The sequence below is a fragment of the Lampris incognitus genome, chromosome 1 (genome assembly GCF_029633865.1).
Source record: "Lampris incognitus isolate fLamInc1 chromosome 1, fLamInc1.hap2, whole genome shotgun sequence".
NCBI lineage: Eukaryota > Metazoa > Chordata > Actinopteri > Lampriformes > Lampridae > Lampris > Lampris incognitus.
Genome location: NC_079211.1, coordinates 1,931,707 through 1,950,445, shown reverse-complemented (window position 1 = coordinate 1,950,445; position 18,739 = coordinate 1,931,707). Strand labels below are relative to the sequence as shown.

Here is an 18,739-nt window from a genome sequence, read left to right as displayed (position 1 = left end):
AGAGAGTGAGAAGTAAAATGAAAGAAAGGGGAGTTAAAAAGAGAGACAGAAGTAAAAAGATAGAGAGGTGTAAATACAGAAAGAGAAGCAAAAATAAGGTGATGTGGTGGAAAGAGGCACAAGAGTAGACAGAGACAGACAAAGAGGTGAACGGAGACAGAGGGTCTCTGCAGGAGGGAAGGGGAGGTGAAGGAGTGTCCTGCCTTCTCTTACAACGACAAACTGATGTCCATTGATTTGTCTCCTCAACGATGCCATAAAAACTGCTACCTAGGAGTTCTGGAGAGAGAGACGGACAGACTTCTCCAAGGCACCAGCTGCAGATGCATCTTGATTTCATCTATGGGAGGAACTCTCTGTTTCCTTTTTTTCCTTCTTCTCCTTTTTCCTTACCTGACGCTCCTCCCTCTCTGGCAAGATGTGGATTAACACCTTGGGGGTGGAGGCAGGGGAAGTTAGGCAGAGAAAATATCAAACACCGACCAAGCTGAAAACTTGGCAGTAGAAACGAAACTCATAGCAGATAATTCATGACCCTGGCCTTCTGACACGTTTAAAGCCAAAGAAAGGAGGTCATCCTTTCATTTTGGCCTCGATGACTTTCAGAGCAACCACAGCTTCAACAGCGGCACTGGCAGTAGAACAAATACGATAAGACAAGAACAAGACAAGACAAGACGAGACAAAATAAGATAAGATAAGATAATTTATTGTCATTGTGCGCACACAACGAAATTCATTTGGTGACTCTCAGACCAGTAGCACTAGACAAGCATGATGGAGGCTACAGCTCTGAGGAAGAAGCTGCTCCTCAGCCTGTTAGTCGGGGTTTTGATGGTGCAGTATCTTTTCCCCGATGGCAAGGGAACACACAGACAGTGACCTGGGCGTCTTGCGTCTTTGCTGATGTTGCTGGCTTTCCTCTGTAGGCAGCCAGCATACACAGCATCCAGGTCTGGGAGCACAGCTCCCACAATCCTCTGTGCTGTCTTTACCACCCGGGCCAAGTCCTTCCTGTTCTCTGCTGTGCAGCTGGCATACACACTGTGACACATTGACAGAGGATGCTTTCTATTGTACTTCTGTAAAGTTGACAGCAGCTGAGAGGGGAGACCGGCTTGTTTACAACTTCCTGAGGAAGAAGAGCCTCTGTTGTGCTTCTTCACCAGGTGGGAGGTGTTGAGTGACCATGTGAGTTCTTTGGTTATGTGGATTCCAGGAACTTGATGTTATCCACAATATGCACCTCTTCACCATTTATGTGCAGTGGGGGTGGGGTGGTCTTCCTGGATCTCCTAAAGTCCACAATGATCTCCTTTGATTTAGGACCAGGTTATTCAGGACCAGGTTATTGTCTGAACACCACCAAGCCAGATGTTGGACCTCCTCTCTGGAGAGTGTCTCCTCGTTGTTGGTTATGAGTCCCACTGTAGTGGTGTCATCAGCAAACTTTGCTATAGTGTTGGAGGAGTGTGGGTGAAAAGGGTGAGAGGGCTGGATTGACCACACAGCCCTGAGGCACACCTGTGTTCAGGGTGAGGGTTGAAGATGTGTGGTTACCTGTCCTGACATTCTGTGGTCTGTGAGTGAGGAAGTCCATAATCCATGAACAGAGTGAGGTGGTTAATCCTAGGTTGCTGAGTTTGGGTACCAGTTTATGGGGGATTATCGATTGAAAGCGGGGCTGAAGTCAATAAAAAGTATCCTGACATATGTGTTTGGATGCTCCAGGTGGGACAGGCTTGGATGAAGTGTAATTGAGACTGCGTCCTCCGTAGATCTGTTCCCCCGACAGGCAAATTGGTGGCTATCCAGATCTGTGGGATGTCTTTGATGTGAGAGAGTATAATCCTCTCAAAGCACTTCATAAGACCTGGGGTCAGGGCAACTGGGCGATAGTCATTGAGCAGGGTCATTTGGGCCCTCACTCCGCTGTTCTGCATTTTGAAGCGTGGAAAGAATTGGGTAAGTGTGTCGGGGAGTGTGCTGTCTCGGCTGATGTGTGGGGTGCTGCATTTGTAATTCGTTATGGTTTTAACACCTCTTCACATGCTCCGGAGGTTGTTGTTGTATGTGAAGTGCCCCTCAATGTACTGCTTGTACCTGCGTTTAGCCTCTCTAATGCCCTTCTCAGGCATTTTTGAAAACCAGCATGTCACCTGTCCTGAATCAGAATCAGAATCATCAGAATACTTTATTCATCCCCGAGGGGAAACTGGGTTCTATTACAGCCATGGCTTCTGGTTCGGACATACCTTGATGGTTTGGTGGTTAGTACTGTCTCAGTACAGAAGTGAATGAAGGCCAGGACGGCTGAAGTGTATTCCTCTAAGTCTGCTCCCTGTGCAAACACTTCCCAGTCTGTGCTTCCAAAGCAGTCCCTGCAGTAGTGAGGTGGCTTCCTCACTCCAAACGTGGACAGTTTTAACAGCTGGGCTTTTTTCTGCAGATTAGAGGTTTATAGGATGGAGTCATTACCAGTGAGATGTGGTCTGATAAGTTGAGGTGTGGCTTTATATGCTCCTGGGGTGTTGGTGTAAACTTGATCCAGAATACTTCTGTGTCTGGTTAGGAAGTTGATATTCTTGTGGAGTTTGGGCAGCACTGTCTTTAGTTCTGAGTGGTTAGCCTCCTGCCACAATCCACGGTTCCCTCTGGATGTGCATTCAGCTGGTTGTTGATAATGCTGAGCAGTTCCTCCAGTGCTATCGTAGCGTTAGCATGTGGTGGTGTGTAAATAGCTGTGATTAAGATGGCAGAAAACTCCCTCGGCATGTAAAATGGCCTGTATTTCACAGCCAGGTATTCTAAGTCAGGGGAGCAGTGTGTCCCAATAATGTTCGTAGCTGTACACCAGTCATTAGTTACATAAATACACACTCCTCCACCTTTGCTCTTACCGGAGGCTGCTGTGCTGTCCGCTCGGTAAACAGAGTGCCCTGCAAGGTCAATGGCCGCGTCGGGAACGGCACTGTCCAGCCAGGTCTCTGTGATGATCATCACACAGCTGTCCATCTTGTGCGACGTACTCCTCAGTCTTATTCTGTCCATCTTACTGACAAGAGACCGCGAGTCAGCAAGAAAGAGACTCAGCAGGACTGGTCTATGCCGGTTAGCCCTTAGCCTAGCTTGTAGGCCGCCTCCTCTTACCCGCCGTGCGAGCAGTTTCACGTCTCGATCCAACCTGCCAGACCCATTCAACTCAGGGGAGGATGCTGACTATCAGGAATGTGCTGCCAGCTAGCACAACCACACACACCCACACACACACACATACACACACACTGTTGTACGTTATCTTTGTGAGGACTCTCATTGGCTACATGCATTCCCTAGCCCTTAACCATAAGCTTAACCATCAGAACTACATGTCTAACTTCAACCCTAAACCAAGTTCTAACCCTAAATTTGACCTTTAAAGAATTGACGACTGAACAAAATGTCATCACGCTGCAAAAAAAAACAAAAAAACAAAACAAAAAAACAAAAAAAAAGAGTCCTAACAGTAGTAGTAATATTATTATCCAAAGGATGCTCGAGTCCTCCATGTTTTGGGATTTACAACATGTTGGGCTTTACAACATAGTATGTATCCATCAGTGACCTTTTGTTACGGCCACGGGTGTGTCCCGTGTCCCTATAGTTGTGTTGTGTTGTGTTGTGTTGCCTCCTGTATCTAACCCTCACTCTCACTCTACACTCAGGTGTCCGCCAGGCGCTCCTCATCACCTGATCAACCGCTCAACAAATCAACCCACTTCCATCAGCTGTGCAGTGTCCCCTTTAAACCCCCACATGTGTTCAGTTCACCGCCAGCTAGCTTAGTTAGTGTGTGATTTTAGTTTGTGTGGTGTAGCTGCTTTGTGTTGATGTCTCTGTAGCTACTTTGTGATTTGTAATGTCTGGCTCGTTTTCGGTTAAGGTTTGCTATTGAAAGCTTCTTGTTGAGGATGTCGACCTGCTCCTTTACAGAGCGAATCTTCCTCAGGGCCTCTTCGGCAGCCATCTTCTTGCCTTCCCTTTGCTCCCTCTCTTCCAGGTCCTTCTGCCTCAGCTCCTCTGCCTCCGACTTGGTCCTCTCAGCCGCCACGAGCTGGACTTTGTCCCTCTGCTCCTTGAGATGCTGCATCAGCCTGATGTTTTGCTCCTGCATGTCCTCAAATGCCTGGCCTGTCACGTCCATCTCCCTGAGCAAGGCATCCTCCTGTTGTTTTGCTCAGGGAGGATGACATCTTACCTTGATCCACTTGCCCAAAGAACTAAACATACTCAAGATTTAAACAATGCAAAACATAACCAAAAACGGGCCAGACATTACAAACACAAAGTAGCTACAGAGACCAAAGACATCAACACAAAGTAGCTACACCACAATAACTAAAATCACACACTAATTGTAGAGTCAGAATGAGGGTTAGATACAGAAAGCAACACAAAGCTACTATACGGACCACACCATGGCTGTAACACCTTACTTAAAATTATCGGAATTTTGTTTACAGTAGGAAAACAGGAAAGTAGAAAGATCTAATATTGAATAATAAAATACATCTAAATATTTGTAAAAAAAGTTATTGTAGATTTCTGTCTTTAATTAAACATGTTAATCGTTTATAGTAGCCTGCAGTAGGTCAAAGGTCGGCATGCATAAAATATTGTGTGATATGAATAAAATGAATAATCCTTCGGGGGGGATATTCAAATGAAAATATAGCCACAAGCAGCGATTCTGGGGTTCGAACCAACACAGAAAGTTGGAAGTTGAAAGCTTCAACAGTTTAATTAAAAATATCCATCAAGTTTTGTGATGTTTGGACAAACTGCCATTAATCAATAGCCAAATTTGAGCCAGGCCCATGCATGTGTTTGGAACTAGTGGTGCCTCCTGTTGAGCGATTTCGAAATAGTTTTACGATGTTTAACCTTGTTCTGAAAATATCCAGCAAGTTTTGTAACGATTGGACAAAGAATTTCTGATTTATAGTCTGATTTGAGTTTTGCTATGTCCATTTTTTTTCATTTGTAATGCCCCCTACTGGTCTATTTGATTGAAACCTTAAGTGTATGCTTCAGGCACGTATGTAGACATCCAGCAAGTTTTGTGATGACTGGCCCAACGGTTGTTGATACTGAACTATTTATGTGTTGAGCCACGCCCTTGTGGAGTTCATTGGTCAATATCCCGAAAACTAAATAAGATATCAACAAGCTTTAAGGTTTAAAATCAAAATTGAAAGTTTTTTACCTATCGTGGCAAGAACGTTTATTGAAATACAAGCATGCTTTATCTGCTGCAAAAGCAGTGCATCTATCTCAATCAATATTAATAAACATAACCCCAGATTTCTTTGACACTGTAGCTAAACTTGATAGAAAGCAGCCGTCTATTAGCTGCTCACCATTCATGGGTTTCTAGACTTTTTCTGCAATAAGGTTGATGAGATCATAAACAAAATTAGTTCTTCAACTCCAGCTACTCCTGCAGATCCTGTCTTACCAAATTCATATCTATACAATGAGTCAATGACAGTTCCAGTTATTACAGCTTTTGAGACTATCTCTCTTGATACTTTGACTAAATTCATGTCAGCTTCTAAACCAACTACTTGCCTACTTGACCCCTTACCAGCAAAACTTTATTTTTATATAAATTTATTTCTGATTTTTCCCTTTTTTCTCCCAATTTAGTGGCCAATTGATCCCTATTTTAATTCAAACACCCACCCTCGTACTGCATGCGTTCGCCAACTGCATCTCTCCGGCCAGCAGTCTCGAAGGAAAGCGCCTCCCCACTTTGGTGACAAGGCGACTCCAAGCCGAACCACTGTTTTTCCGACACACACAGAGACGCATTCACATGACGAACACAAGCCGACTCCGCCCCCCTCCCGAAGACAGCGTTGCCAATGATTGCTGCTTCACCGAGTCCGGCCATAGTCGGATCTGACGAGACCGGGGCGCGAACCCCAGTCCCCAGTGGGCAACTGCATCGACACCAAGCCGATGCTTAGACCGCTACGCCACCGCGGACCCAGCAAAACTTTTTAAAGACCTCTGGCCTTTCCTGGGACCTACAATGCTAGACATCGTTACTTTATCTCTTACTACTGGCACTGTTCCCAGCAGTTTTAAGACAGCTGTGGTTAAACCTCTACTTAAAAAAAAACGTCCCCTCCATCCAGGGTCTCTTAATAACTATCGGCCAGTCTCTAATCTTCTATTCTTCTCTAAAGTACTAGAGAGAGTTGTGTATCAACAACTTTCCACCCATATAGAAGAAAACCATCTATATGAACCTTTTCAGTCAGCTTACAGGGCCTGTCACTCCACTGAAACTGCTCTGACCAGAGTGGTGAACGATCTTTTACTGGCTATGGACTCTTGATTCCACTTCCGTGCTTCTAATACCTGACCTGAGCGCAGCCTTTGACACCACTGATCACTGTATACTATTAGAGAGATTAAACTGATTTTGGTGTCTCTGGTTTAGCTCTCTCTTTGCTTAAGTCATACTTTTCTGGAAGAACACACTGTGTCTGCTATAGTAATATTACATCAAAATTATCTGACGTTAAATATGGTGTACCTCAGGGCTCAGTTCTTGGCTCAGTTCCTCTTCCTGCCCAAGAAGAAAAGATTTCCAGTTTGACAGAACAAGAGAAAAATAAAAAAGGTTCTTTAGGAACTAACATTTCCTTCATAGTAAGTTCAACTACTTGGGATCGGTTTCTTTTGTTTTAAGAGTTTGTTCTGAACCTGTCCATTGGCACTGGCCCCGTCGGTCCATCTCAGCCTTGCCATGTGTCTGTGTCTATGGGATACAAATGGCCAGTGTCACTATGAGTCTGGATCAGAGTGGTGAAGCTGATGCATGGCTCAGCGTCAAAGCAAAACAAAGACAGGAACGTCTCATTAGACACTGCAGCACCGATATGTCGCCGTATCTGACTGATGGCTTAGTCACACAGAAGACATCTGATTCATATCAGGATATCTGCAATTTCTTTGGGCGGGAAAGGCGCTGAGGAAGAAATCCTCTGTCAGGGATCAGACTTTCTATAGATTAAGAGGCCCTTCGGCTCCATTCCCTCAGCTTCACTTTTCTGTCATTAGGTACATTGGAGTGAGTAGGTTTCTAATGGACTTCCAGACACAGGAGTCCTGTTTGTTCTTCAAGAAAGTCAAAGAGATCACTCTTCTTGTGGACAAATACTGCCACACTTACAATAAAGTGGTCAGTTAGCACAATTAGCACAAAATAACAGACTTAGACAGCCATTAATATCAAAATTTCAACGCTAATAATCTGCACTTCCAGTAAGTGCTGGTGGTCTATATTTAGTCTTTTTAAACTGTAACCCCTTCCCTTCATTTCATTTTGACAGGGAAATGGACATTCTCCTGTCAAGAGAGCTGTTCTACATTGCCTACATGTACCAGAATGCATTGCAGGAGAGATTCTAGTTGGTGGAGATTAGAAAGTTAATATCTCAGCCAATCGGCATTGTAATTCTCCTGTCATCCACTGATGCCAACGGACCCTTAACCCTTAATAGGTAAATGTTCACTTCTATTCTTCTTCTTTTTTTTGGATTTTCCCCCGTTTTTCTCCCCTATTGTACTCGGCCAATTACCCCACTTTTCCGAGCCGTCCCGGTCTCTGCTCCGCCCCCTCTGCTGATCCGGGGAGTGCTGCAGACTACCACATGCCTCCTCCCATACACGTGGAGTCGCCAGCTGCTTCTTTTCACCTGACAGTGAGGAGTTTCACCAGGGGGACGTAGCGCGTGGGAGGATCACGCTATTCCCCCCAGTTCCTCCTCCCCCCCTGAACAGGTACCGCGACCGACCAGAGGAGGCGCTAGTACAGCGACCAGGACACACACCCACATCCGGCTTCCCACCCGCAGACACGGCCAACAGTCTCCATCTGTAGGGACGCCCGACCAAGCCGGAGGTAACACAGGGATTCGTACCGCCGATCCCCGTGGTGGTAGGCAATGGAAAAGTCCACCACACCACCCGGACGCCCCGAATGTTCATTTCTAAATCAATAATAATAATAAATCAATCTTATGTAGCGCTTTTCTAAAACTCAAAGTGGCTTTTCAATAAACGGAGTGAAACAAGACGACAGATGAACACAACACAGACATACAGGGGTGGATGGGAAGGGTGGGGCAGACATACAGGGGTGGATGGGAAGTGGGAAGGGGCAGACATACAGGGGTGGATGGGAAGGGGCAGACATACAGGGGTGGATGGGAAGGGGCAGACATACAGGGGTGGATGGGAAGTGGGGGGGGCAGACATACAGGGGTGGATGGGAAGGGTGGGGCAGACATACAGGGGTGGATGGGAAGGGGCAGACATACAGGAGTGGATGGGAAGGGGCAGACATACAGGGGTGGATGGGAAGGGTGGGGCAGACATACAGGGGTGGATGGGAAGTGGGGGGGGCAGACATACAGGGGTGGATGGGAAGGGGCAGACATACAGGGGTGGATGGGAAGGGGCAGACATACAGGGGTGGATGGGAAGTGGGGGGGGCAGACATACAGGGGTGGATGGGAAGGGGGGGCAGACATACAGGGGTGGATGGGAAGGGGGGGGGGACGTACAGGGGTGGATGGGAAGGGGCAGACATACAGGGGTGGATGGGAAGGGGCAGACATACAGGGGTGGATGGGAAGTGGGGGGGGCAGACATACAGGGGTGGATGGGAAGTGGGGGGGGCAGACATACAGGGGTGGATGGGAAGGGTGGGGCAGACATACAGGGGAGGATGGGAAGTGGGGGGGGCAGACATACAGGGGTGGATGGGAAGGGGGGCAGACATACAGGGGTGGATGGGAAGTGAGGGGGGGGCAGACATACAGGGGTGGATGGGAAGTGGGGGGGGCAGACATACAGGGGTGGATGGGAAGGGGCAGACATACAGGGGTGGATGGGAAGGGGCAGACTTACAGGGGTGGATGGGAAGGGGCAGACATACAGGGGTGGATGGGAAGGGGCAGACATACAGGGGTGGATGGGAAGTGGGGGGGGGCAGACATACAGGGGTGGATGGGAAGGGGCAGACATACAGGGGTGGATGGGAAGTGGGGGGGGCAGACATACAGGGGTGGATGGGAAGTGGGGGGGGGCAGACATACAGGGGTGGATGGGAAGGGGCAGACATACAGGGGTGGATGGGAAGGGGGGGCAGACATACAGGGGTGGATGGGAAGTGGGGGGGGCAGACATACAGGGGTGGATGGGAAGGGGCAGACATACAGGGGTGGATGGGAAGGGGCAGACATACAGGGGTGGATGGGAAGGGGCAGACATACAGGGGTGGATGGGAAGTGGGGGGGGGGCAGACATACAGGGGTGGATGGGAAGTGGGGGGGGGCAGACATACAGGGGTGGATGGGAAGTGGGGGGGGGCAGACATACAGGGGTGGATGGGAAGGGTGGGGCAGACATACAGGGGTGGATGGGAAGTGGGGGGGGGCAGACATACAGGGGTGGATGGGAAGGGGGGCAGACATACAGGGGTGGATGGGAAGGGGGGCAGACATACAGGGGTGGATGGGAAGGGTGGGGCAGACATACAGGGGTGGATGGGAAGGGGCAGACATACAGGGGTGGATGGGAAGGGGCAGACATACAGGGGTGGATGGGAAGGGGGGCAGACATACAGGGGTGGATGGGAAGGGGGGGCAGACATGCAGGGGTGGATGGGAAGGGGCAGACATACAGGGGTGGATGGGAAGGGGGGGCAGACATACAGGGGTGGATGGGAAGTGGGGGGGGCAGACATACAGGGGTGGATGGGAAGTGGGGGGGGCAGACATACAGGGGTGGATGGGAAGGGGGGGCAGACATACAGGGGTGGATGGGAAGGGGGGGCAGACATACAGGGGTGGATGGGAAGTGGGGGGGGCAGACATACAGGGGTGGATGGGAAGTGGGGGGGGCAGACATACAGGGGTGGATGGGAAGTGGGGGGGCAGACATACAGGGGTGGATGGGAAGGGGGGGGCAGACATACAGGGGTGGATGGGAAGGGGCAGACTTACAGGGGTGGATGGGAAGGGGCAGACATACAGGGGTGGATGGGAAGGGGCAGACATACAGGGGTGGATGGGAAGTGGGGGGGGCAGACATACAGGGGTGGATGGGAAGGGGCAGACATACAGGGGTGGATGGGAAGTGGGGGGGGCAGACATACAGGGGTGGATGGGAAGTGGGGGGGGGGCAGACATACAGGGGTGGATGGGAAGGGGCAGACATACAGGGGTGGATGGGAAGGGGGGGCAGACATACAGGGGTGGATGGGAAGTGGGGGGGGCAGACATACAGGGGTGGATGGGAAGGGGCAGACATACAGGGGTGGATGGGAAGGGGCAGACATACAGGGGTGGATGGGAAGTGGGGGGGGGGCAGACATACAGGGGTGGATGGGAAGTGGGGGGGGGCAGACATACAGGGGTGGATGGGAAGGGTGGGGCAGACATACAGGGGTGGATGGGAAGTGGGGGGGGGCAGACATACAGGGGTGGATGGGAAGGGGGGCAGACATACAGGGGTGGATGGGAAGGGGGGCAGACATACAGGGGTGGATGGGAAGGGTGGGGCAGACATACAGGGGTGGATGGGAAGGGGCAGACATACAGGGGTGGATGGGAAGGGGCAGACATACAGGGGTGGATGGGAAGGGGGGCAGACATACAGGGGTGGATGGGAAGGGGCAGACATGCAGGGGTGGATGGGAAGGGGCAGACATACAGGGGTGGACGGGAAGTGGGGGGGGCAGACATACAGGGGTGGATGGGAAGGGGCAGACATACAGGGGTGGATGGGAAGGGGCAGACATACAGGGGTGGATGGGAAGGGGGGCAGACATACAGGGGTGGATGGGAAGGGGCAGACATGCAGGGGTGGATGGGAAGGGGCAGACATACAGGGGTGGATGGGAAGTGGGGGGGGCAGACATACAGGGGTGGATGGGAAGGGGGGGCAGACATACAGGGGTGGATGGGAAGGGGCAGACATACAGGGGTGGATGGGAAGTGGGGGGGGCAGACAAACAGGGGTGGATGGGAAGTGGGGGGGGCAGACATACAGGGGTGGATGGGAAGGGGGGGCAGACATACAGGGGTGGATGGGAAGTGGGGGGGGCAGACATACAGGGGTGGATGGGAAGTGGGGGGCAGACATACAGGGGTGGATGGGAAGTGGGGGGGCAGACATACAGGGGTGGATGGGAAGTGGGGGGGCAGACATACAGGGGTGGATGGGAAGGGGGGGGCAGACATACAGGGGTGGATGGGAAGTGGGGGGGGGCAGACATACAGGGGTGGATGGGAAGTGGGGGGGGCAGACATACAGGGGTGGATGGGAAGGGGCAGACATACAGGGGTGGATGGGAGGTGGGGGGGGCAGACATACAGGGGTGGATGGGAAGTGGGGGGGGCAGACATACAGGGGTGGATGGGAAGTGGGGGGGGCAGACATACAGGGGTGGATGGGAAGGGGGGGCAGACATACAGGGGTGGATGGGAAGGGGGGGGGCAGACATACAGGGGTGGATGGGAAGGGGCAGACATACAGGGGTGGATGGGAAGTGGGGGGGGCAGACATACAGGGGTGGATGGGAAGTGGGGGGGGCAGACATACAGGGGTGGATGGGAAGTTGGGGGGGCAGACATACAGGGGTGGATGGGAAGGGGCAGACATACAGGGGTGGATGGGAAGTGGGGGGGGCAGACATACAGGGGTGGATGGGAAGGGGCAGACATACAGTGGTGGATGGGAAGGGGCAGACTTACAGGGGTGGATGGGAAGGGGGGGCAGACATACAGGGGTGGATGGGAAGTGGGGGGGGCAGACATACAGGGGTGGATGGGAAGGGGGGGCAGACATACAGGGGTGGATGGGAAGGGGGGGCAGACATACAGGGGTGGATGGGAAGGGGCAGACATACAGGGGTGGATGGGAAGGGGGGGCAGACATACAGGGGTGGATGGGAAGTGGGGGGGGCAGACATACAGGGGTGGATGGGAAGGGGGGGGGCTACGAGAGGGAGAAGCGGCAGCCACACACATGAAGCCAGCAGGACTCTGCCACTTGGACAGATACAAAGGGAAAGAAAAACAAACATCCTAAATCAGCGATCCAGAGCTCCAACAGCTGGGAGGCTGCTTGAGCTCTGAGTGAAATACAGAAGTCTCAATGTAAACAGGAAGTGAAGCGTCTGGCTCATAACCCCTGCTGACTTAAGTCATGTTAAATAACCTGCTTACCTATACAGTAGCAGAGAAGGATCGACAGCCCAACTGCCACGCCCACAGCCACGAGGGCAGTGCACCTCCAGGAGCAATGTCTGGGGGACTTGTTGAATTTAAAAGCTCCTCTGGAGAGGCTGTTTCGGGGCAAAGGGCGAGCCGGCGTGGAGTAAACCGCTCCCGTCGCCATGGTGTAACCCGGAGTCGCTGCACCGAAGAATGGCGTTGTTCCTGTGCCTGTTTTAAAGAGAAAGTGCCTGGGGAGAAAACATTATAAATTACATTATGTATATATATATATATATATATTTATACATATACTAGTATACATAAAAACAAACCAAGTAGAACACAAAACAGAACATAAAAGCAGCACAGAAGCCAAACTTAAACTGACAAAACACATCAACCGTTTGCTCAAATCAGCTTTAACTTTAGTGTCCCGCGCTCCTTTTACCCACGCTACAACAGCCCACCACTGAATAAAACAGGTCAGCTCACACATGTCTAAAAAACTGAATGGATCAACATGTGTCGGGTGCAGAGGTCATAGGTCATGGTCAGTGTACAAGACTTCAATCTGTCTACTGCTCCACCAAGCTTCATTTAACCCCATTCTGGTCAAAAATATATATGAAAATACACACACACACACACACACACACACACACACACACACACACACACACATGTATGACCCAGCCACTGAGGATGCAGAGCCAGGACACTCTTAGAGCCGGTCCCAAGCCCGGATAAATGTGGAGGGATGCGTCACGAAGGGCATCCAGTGGAAAGTCTTCGCCAAATCAAATATCCATCCATCCATTATTCGAACCACTTATCCTGCTCTCCGGGTTGTGGGGATGGTGGAGCCTCTCCCGGCAGTCCCGGCACACAGACCCGGGTTGTGGGGATGGTGGAGCCTCTCCCAGCAGTCCCGGCACGCAGACCCGGGTTGTGGGGATGCTGGAGCCTCTCCCGGCAGTCCCGGCACACAGACCCGGGTTGTGGGGCTGCTGGAGCCTCTCCCGGCAGTCCCGGCACGCAGACCCGGGTTGTGGGGATGGTGGAGCCTCTCCCAGCAGTCCCGGCACGCAGACCCGGGTTGTGGGGATGCTGGAGCCTCTCCCGGCAGTCCCGGCACGCAGACCCGGGTTGTGGGGATGCTGGAGCCTCTCCCGGCAGTCCCGGCACACAGACCCGGGTTGTGGGGATGGTGGAGCCTCTCCCGGCAGTCCCGGCACGCAGACCCGGGTTGTGGGGCTGCTGGAGCCTCTCCCGGCAGTCCCGGCACGCAGACCCGGGTTGTGGGGATGGTGGAGCCTCTCCCGGCAGTCCCGGCACGCAGACCCGGGTTGTGGGGATGGTGGAGCCTCTCCCGGCAGTCCCGGCACGCAGACCCGGGTTGTGGGGCTGCTGGAGCCTCTCCCGGCAGTCCCGGCACGCAGACCCGGGTTGTGGGGATGGTGGAGCCTCTCCCGGCAGTCCCGGCACGCAGACCCGGGTTGTGGGGATGGTGGAGCCTCTCCCGGCAGTCCCGGCACGCAGACCCGGGTTGTGGGGATGGTGGAGCCTCTCCCGGCAGTCCCGGCACGCAGACCCGGGTTGTGGGGATGCTGGAGCCTCTCCCGGCAGTCCCGGCACGCAGACCCGGGTTGTGGGGCTGCTGGAGCCTCTCCCGGCAGTCCCGGCACGCAGACCCGGGTTGTGGGGCTGCTGGAGCCTCTCCCGGCAGTCCCGGCACGCAGACCCGGGTTGTGGGGCTGCTGGAGCCTCTCCCGGCAGTCCCGGCACGCAGACCCGGGTTGTGGGGCTGCTGGAGCCTCTCCCAGCAGTCCCGGTACGCAGACCCGGGTTGTGGGGATGCTGGAGCCTCTCCCAGCAGTCCCGGCACGCAGACCCGGGTTGTGGGGCTGGTGGAGCCTCTCCCAGCAGTCCCGGCACGCAGACCCGGGTTGTGGGGATGGTGGAGCCTCTCCCAGCAGTCCCAGCACACAGACCCGGGTTGTGGGGATGGTGGAGCCTCTCCCAGCGGTCCCAGCACGCAGACCCGGGGACAACATGCAAACTCCACACAGAGGACGACCTGGGACCACCCCCAAGGTTGGACCGCCCCGGGGCTCGAACCCAGGACCTTCTTGCTGTGAGGCGGTCGCGCTAACCACTGCGCCACTGCGCCACCCCAATCAAATATGCGGATCCTAAATCGGATTTGCATACCGGACCGGTCGAGGCCCGGGTTACCTACGACTGCCACCGGTACCGTTGGCGACACATACACTCATATATACATGAATACAAAAATACATATATGATGTGGATGATGTGATGATATCTGCCTGTAACATGTTTAACCCTGAGTCTAAAGAGCTTGAAAACTCTCAAATTTACACCCCCCCCCCCCCCACACACACACAGCGTCTACGGTGTTCGGCTCACCTCCTCTGAGGACCATGGCGGCAATGGGAGATCTGGTATAATCCTGACATTGGGAAAGGTGAACAAAAAGTACCCCATAAAAAACAATCATCTCCCACTTGCTCTTTCACAACTGGGCTTTGGCTAATAGTCCATTACACCTGGGGTAATTAAGCGGGTTTAATCAAATGCACTACGGAGCCATTGTCCTATTAACTTTTAAACCCCACGTGGAAAGCTCTTAAGTAAATGAATCAATCCGTGTTGCCATTCTTGCCCCTTAGAGATGAACGCGGCCAAATGCCTTCGGCCTCAGAATACTATCAGGAAAATTAGACGGGTTGACCCTTTCCATCAAATCCTCATCCAAGCCCGAATCCCTCTGGTCTAGGAATAACACGTGATCACCTGCTGCTTGTCCTTCCATGTCTGAAAAGTGTGTCTACTTTATGACGGAGTACTTAAAGCAACCGTAAAAACATTCTCAAATGACCCTCACTGTGCAGTAAAACTCCTCGGCTCTGGCAGTACCGGAAGTTTACCCAGCGCTCTGTCGTCACACGTGCTACCTTTAGCTTTAGCCTTTAGCATCATAACTCATGTGCAAGCAGAATGTCGTGTTTATGGACGGAGAGATGAGGCTCATTAAACACGCCGCGTGACGGCCGCAGAGCCACTAACTCACATCACTGCATAAACAACCTCTCTTTCACTTTTACCCCCATGTCTTCCACTCACCGTCTCTACGGCCCTCCCTCGCTCGTCCTTCAACTTCTACTTCCTGCTGTTTTCACTTCTACTTCCTGGTGTTTTGACTGCTACTTCCTGGTGTTTTAACTTCTACTTCCTGGTGTTTTAACTTCTACTTCCTGGTGTTTTGACTGCTACTTCCTGGTGTTTTAACTTCTACTTCCTGGTGTTTTAACTTCTACTTCCTGCTGTTTTAACTTCTACTTCCTGGTGTTTTAACTTCTACTTCCTGGTGTTTTAACATCTACTTCCTGGTGTTTTAACTTCTACTTCCTGGTGTTTTAACTTCTACTTCCTGGTGTTTTAACTTCTACTTCCTGGTGTTTTAACTTCTACTTCCGGCTGTTTTAACTTCTACTTCCTGGTGTTTTAACTTCTACTTCCTGGTGTTTTAACATCTACTTCCTGGTGTTTTAACTTCTACTTCCTGGTGTTTTGACTGCTACTTCCTGGTGTTTTAACTTCTACTTCCTGGTGTTTTAACTTCTACTTCCTGGTGTTTTGACTGCTACTTCCTGGTGTTTTAACTTCTACTTCCTGGTGTTTTAACTTCTACTTCCTGGTGTTTTAACTTCTACTTCCTGGTGTTTTAACATCTACTTCCTAGTGTTTTAACTTCTACTTCCTGGTGTTTTAACTTCTACTTCCTGGTGTTTTGACTTCTACTTCCTGGTGTTTTAACTTCTACTTCCTGGTGTTTTAACTTCTACTTCCTGGTGTTTTAACTTCTACTTCCTGGTGTTTTAACTTCTACTTCCTGGTGTTTTGACTGCTACTTCCTGGTGTTTTAACATCTACTTCCTGGTGTTTTGACTTCTACTTCCTGGTGTTTTAACTTCTACTCCCTGGTGTTTTAACTTCTACTTCCTGGTGTTTTGACTGCTACTTCCTGGTGTTTTGACTGCTACTTCCTGGTGTTTTAACTTCTACTTCCTGGTGTTTTAACTTCTACTTCCTGGTGTTTTAACTTCTACTTCCTGGTGTTTTAACATCTACTTCCTGGTGTTTTAACATCTACTTCCTGGTGTTTTATCTTCTACTTCCTGGTGTTTTAACATCTACTTCCTGGTGTTTTAACTTCTACTTCCTGGTGTTTTAACATCTACTTCCTGGTGTTTTGACTGCTACTTCCTGGTGTTTTAACATCTACTTCCTGGTGTTTTGACTTCTACTTCCTGGTGTTTTAACTTCTACTTCCTGGTGTTTTAACATCTACTTCCTGGTGTTTTGACTGCTACTTCCTGGTGTTTTAACATCTACTTCCTGGTGTTTTAACATCTACTTCCTGGTGTTTTGACTTCTACTTCCTGGTGTTTTAACATCTACTTCCTGGTGTTTTGACTTCTACTTCCTGGTGTTTTAACATCTACTTCCTGGTGTTTTAACTTCTACTTCCTGGTGTTTTAACATCTACTTCCTGGTGTTTTGACTGCTACTTCCTGGTGTTTTAACATCTACTTCCTGGTGTTTTAACATCTACTTTCTGGTGTTTTAACATCTACTTCCTGGTGTTTTAACATCTACTTCCTGGTGTTTTGACTGCTACTTCCTGGTGTTTTGACTGCTACTTCCTAGTGTTTTAACATCTACTTCCTGGTGTTTTAACATCTACTTCCTGGTGTTTTGACTGCTACTTCCTAGTGTTTTAACATCTACTTCCTGGTGTTTTAACATCTACTTCCTGGTGTTTTGACTGCTACTTCCTGGTGTTTTAACATCTACTTCCTGGTGTTTTAACATCTACTTTCTGGTGTTTTAACATCTACTTCCTGGTGTTTTAACATCTACTTCCTGGTGTTTTGACTGCTACTTCCTAGTGTTTTAACATCTACTTCCTGGTGTTTTAACTTCTACTTCCTGGTGTTTTAACATCTACTTCCTGGTGTTTTAACATCTACTTCCTAGTGTTTTGACTTGTACTTCCTGGTGTTTTAACATCTACTTCCTGGTGTTTTGACTTCTACTTCCTGGTGTTTTGACCTCTACTTCCTGGTGTTTTAACATCTACTTCCTGGTATTTTGACTTCTACTTCCTGGTGTTTTAACTTCTACTTCCTGGTGTTTTGACTTCTATTCTATTCTGTTGCTTACCAACATGGGGATCGGCGGTTCGAATCCCCGCATTACCTCCGGCTTGGACGGGTGTCCCTACAGACACAATTGGCCGTGTCTGTGGGTGGGAAGCCGGATGTGGGTGTGTGTCCTGGTTGCTGCACTAGCGCCTCCTCTGGTCGGTCGGGGCGCCTGTTCATGGGGGAGGGGAACAGGGGGGAATAGCGTGATCCTCTCACGCGCTACGTCCCCCTGGTGAAACTCCTCACTGTCAGGTGAAAAGAAGCGGCTGGTGACTCCACATGTATGGGAGGAGACATGTGGTAGTCTGCAGCCCTCCCTGGATCAGCAGAGGGGGTGGAGCAGCTACTGGGATGGCTTGGAAGAGCGGGGTAATTGGCCAAAATACAATTGGGGGGAAACGGGGGGGGGGTGTTAAAGGCTGAGTTGGAATGTGGAGTGAAGTCAGGAGAAGGTACAAGTTGACAGAAGACAGACTCGGTGTGTGTGGACCAGTGTGTGGACCAGTGTGTACGGGGCCTCGGCAGCAGCAAATTCCATAAGATGTAGCGGGGGAAGAAAATGAGGTCAGAACTTACACAACGTCTGAAGCAGCACACACACACACACACACACACACACACACACAAACACACCACACCATATCTGGTGGTTCTGCATAGGTGGTGAGATCTGATGAGGGAGGGAGGATGGTGTGTGTGTGTGTGTGTGTGTGTGTGTGTGTGTGTGTGTGTGTGTGTGTGTGTGTGTCTGTGTGTGTGTGTGTGTGTGTGTGTGTGTGTGTGTGTGTGTGTCTGTGTCTGTGTACACAGCATTGCAAAGAGGCAAATTGATACAGCAATTTGCACAGACAAGCAGGACTCACAGATGAGCCGGCACCAGACAGACCAGCAGGAGTGTGTGAGGACCACCCCTCTGACGTGTTCATGTGAGCATACAGGAGTGTTCATGTGAGTATACAGGAGTGTGAGTATACAGGAGTGTGAGTATACAGGAGTGTTCATGTGAGTATACAGGAGTGTGAGTATACAGGAGTGTGAGTGTGAGTATACAGGAGTGTGAGTGTGAGTATACAGGAGTGTTCATGTGAGTATACAGGAGTGTGAGTGTGAGTATACAGGGGTGTTCATGTGAGTATACAGGAGTGTGAGTGTGAGTATACAGGAGTGTTCATGTGAGTATACAGGAGTGTGAGTGTGAGTATACAGGATTGTTTCTGAGTATAC

At 50.7% G+C, this 18,739-nt stretch overlaps 1 protein-coding gene across 7 annotated transcripts in view; it reads right to left on the bottom strand.

The window, feature by feature from the left end:
- Positions 1-18,739, bottom strand: part of si:dkey-237h12.3 (teneurin-3) — a 322,689-nt gene that overhangs the window by 187,130 nt on the left and 116,820 nt on the right. For all 7 annotated transcript variants that reach the window (XM_056290030.1, XM_056290070.1, XM_056290079.1 and 4 more), the window contains one exon: positions 12,291-12,529. In XM_056290030.1, the coding sequence (XP_056146005.1) occupies positions 12,291-12,529 (239 nt within the window). The remainder of the gene's footprint in view (positions 1-12,290; positions 12,530-18,739) is intronic.